The following is a 2,826-nucleotide window of genomic DNA, read 5'->3' on the forward strand; positions in this document are numbered from 1 at the left end:
GGGGGGGGCGCTCTGAGCATAGGAGGTAACCTCTGAGGTGGGCTGTGGACTTGGGGACATAGGAGGTGACAGTCAGCGAGGCCTGGGGACATCGTGGGGAGCGCTAGGGAGGTAGGGGAAGGGGGGCTTGAGTATTTGGGGACACTTGGGGGGGGTGCTTGGGGACAGCGGGGGACTCAGGAGAAGTCCCCTGGGCAGGGGGGTGTGTGTGTCTGTTGGGGTTACACTGGTGACATGTTTGGGGTTACCCTGGTGGCACGTCCTTGGGGTCCGGGTGCCACACGTCAGGGTGTCTCAGACAGCGGGTGATGCCGGAGTGCCCCCCAAAAAAAGTTGGGGAGGTGGCAGAAAGGACACCCCCAGTCCTCAGGATGTCACCCTCAGGGTGTCACCGGCTCCCAGACGGGTGCCAGGCTCCGTCCCGGGGCGGAAAATTCCCCGAGGAACCACCGGGCTGCGGTCACGAGGCGTGACGGAAAGAGCTGGCATGTGACAAATGTGACATCCCCTTGGGGACAACGACGGGGACAACGGGGCCTTGCCCCCCCTCCCCCCCCCTTCTTCTGCCCGGCAGGTCCCAGCCCGGCGCCGCGGGGTTGTCCTGGGTGCTTTTCCCTCGAGACTTTGAGCGGTGTCACCCAGAGCCACCCCTGCCCTCGCCCGGCCAACGAGCAGCGCTAACGAGCGAGCGGCGTCTTGTGTTAATAAATACAAGCTAATTACCGGCGTGGGGAGGGGTTTAGAGCACGCCGGCAGGGAGAGCGGTGACGAAGAGGAGGAAGATCAGGGTCCACTCTGCTGTCATGTTTCCAGGGTGTTTGGTGGCACTGGGGACACACACACACGTGCATGTGTGTGTCCCCAAGGAGATTGTCCTCCCTGATGTTTGATGGGAGACGTGTGTCCCCAGGAAGATTGTCCTCCCTGACATGTGGGGGGACACATGCGTGTCCCCAAGGAGATTGTCCTGCCCCATGTTTGATGGGACACGTGTGTCCCCAGGAAGATTGTCCTCCCTGACATGTGGGGGGACACATGCGTGTCCCCAAGGAGATTGTCCTGCCCCATGTTTGATGGGACACGTGTGTCCCCAAGGAGATTGTCCTCCCTGACATGTGGGGGGACACATGCGTGTCCCCAAGGAGATTGTTCTCCCTGACATGTGGTGGGACACATGCGTGTCCCCAAGGAGATTGTTCTCCCTGACATGTGGTGGGACACATGCGTGTCCCCAAGGAGATTGTCCTGCCCCATGTTTGATGGGACACGTTTGTCCCCAAGGAGATTGTCCTTCCCAATGTTTGATGGGACATGTGTGTCCCCAGGGAGATTGTCCTCCCTGACATGTGGTGGGACACGTTTGTCCCCAAGGAGATTGTCCTCCCTGACATGTGGTGGGACATGTGTGTGTCCCCAAGGAGATTGTCCCACCCCATGTTAGATGGGACATGTGTGTCCCCAAGGAGATTGTCCTCCCTATGTGCGGTGAGACACGTGTCCCCAAGGAGATTGTCCTGCCCCATGTTTGATGGGACACGTGTGTCCCCAAGGAGATTGTCCTCCCTGACATGTGGTGGGACACGTGCATGTCCCCAAGGAGATTGTCCTCCCTGACGTGTGGTGGGACACGTGTGTGTCCTCAAGGAGATTGTCGTCCTGTCCTGTCTGTGGTGGGACACGTGCATGTCCCCAAGGAGATTGTCCTGCCCTGTGTTTGATGGGACACACGCATGTCCCCAAGGAGTTCGTCCTCCCCTCCATCTGCGGTGGGAGAGCTTTGCCGCAGGAAAACAGGCAGCTTAAGAGGTTTTGGGGCAACCAGGTGGAGATGGAGACAACCTCAGGGACGTGCTAGCTGGCCCTTGTCATCTTGGGGCCACCCAAGTGCTGGTGTTTCCCCTCCTGCGACCAGTTTTGGGGCACAATGACTGCATTTTGGGCCGTGGCGTTGTTTACGGGGCTGTCAGGCCAGGGATTTAATCGTGGTCCCCTTTGTCCCTCAAGCTCATCCTCTTCGGGCTCAGCAACCAGATGGTGGTGACGTTCAAGGAGGAGAACACCATCGCCTTCAAGCACCTCTTCCTGAAGGACTACGTGGACGGCGCGGACGACTCCTACGCCGTCTACACTCAACGCAGCCTCTACGACCGCATGTTTTACGCCGTGGAGAAGGTGAGATCCGTGGGCGGAGGGGGACAGCGAGGTGGCTGGGGACCGCGTCCGACCGCTGAGGGCGTCTCCTTCTCCAGTACTTGGCCATTCCCAACGAGACCATCGGCCGCTACGCCTACGTGCGGGGGGAGAGCGGAGGCAACCAGTCGGCTCTCATGCTGTGCCAGCAGTACTACCGTAAAGGGCGCATCGATCCGGCCAACGACACCTTCAACATCGACCCCAAGATTGTCACAGGTGGGTTTTGGGCACGGTGGCACTGCCATTCCTTGTCCTACAGCCGCTGCTGGTTTTTTTTTTTTTTTTCTCCCTCTTTATCCTGGGTTTGAGAAGATCCAAAGGGTTTTTTGGGGGTCTCGGGCTTCCCCTGAAGGTGCTTCTCCCTCCTCGCAGACTGCCTGGGAGTGGACCCCGAGGACCCGCAGCCTCTTCCTCCGGAGCTGGACCGCAGCTACAAGAACTTCACCCTCAAATTTCACAAGTAATCGCTGACGCTTTACCCGTAACCCCAAAAGCTTTTGGGCGCTGGGGACATCCCGGCGGTGTAGGGTATGGGCGAGGGCGGAGCGGGAACCGTGGGGACTTCCTGGCGCCGACGCCTGCTGCCGGGATGGAAAAACCCCCGGTGGGTTTCAAAACCCTTCGTGGGACGGG

At 59.6% G+C, this 2,826-nt stretch overlaps 1 protein-coding gene across 1 annotated transcript in view; it reads left to right on the plus strand.

Moving 5' to 3' along the window:
* LOC104286921 (mucolipin-1-like) overlaps positions 1 to 2,826 on the plus strand; it is a gene marked incomplete at its 3' end in the record, with an annotated part of 8,821 nt that overhangs the window by 3,206 nt on the left and 2,789 nt on the right. Inside the window, exons 2-4 of the mRNA XM_009885564.1 lie at positions 1,993 to 2,172; positions 2,250 to 2,409; positions 2,566 to 2,653. Coding sequence (XP_009883866.1) covers positions 1,993 to 2,172; positions 2,250 to 2,409; positions 2,566 to 2,653 — 428 coding nt within the window. The remainder of the gene's footprint in view (positions 1 to 1,992; positions 2,173 to 2,249; positions 2,410 to 2,565; positions 2,654 to 2,826) is intronic.

Source organism: Charadrius vociferus, unplaced genomic scaffold (assembly GCF_000708025.1).
Source record: "Charadrius vociferus isolate BGI_N301 unplaced genomic scaffold, ASM70802v2 scaffold955, whole genome shotgun sequence".
In the NCBI taxonomy this organism is placed as follows: Eukaryota; Metazoa; Chordata; class Aves; order Charadriiformes; family Charadriidae; genus Charadrius; species Charadrius vociferus.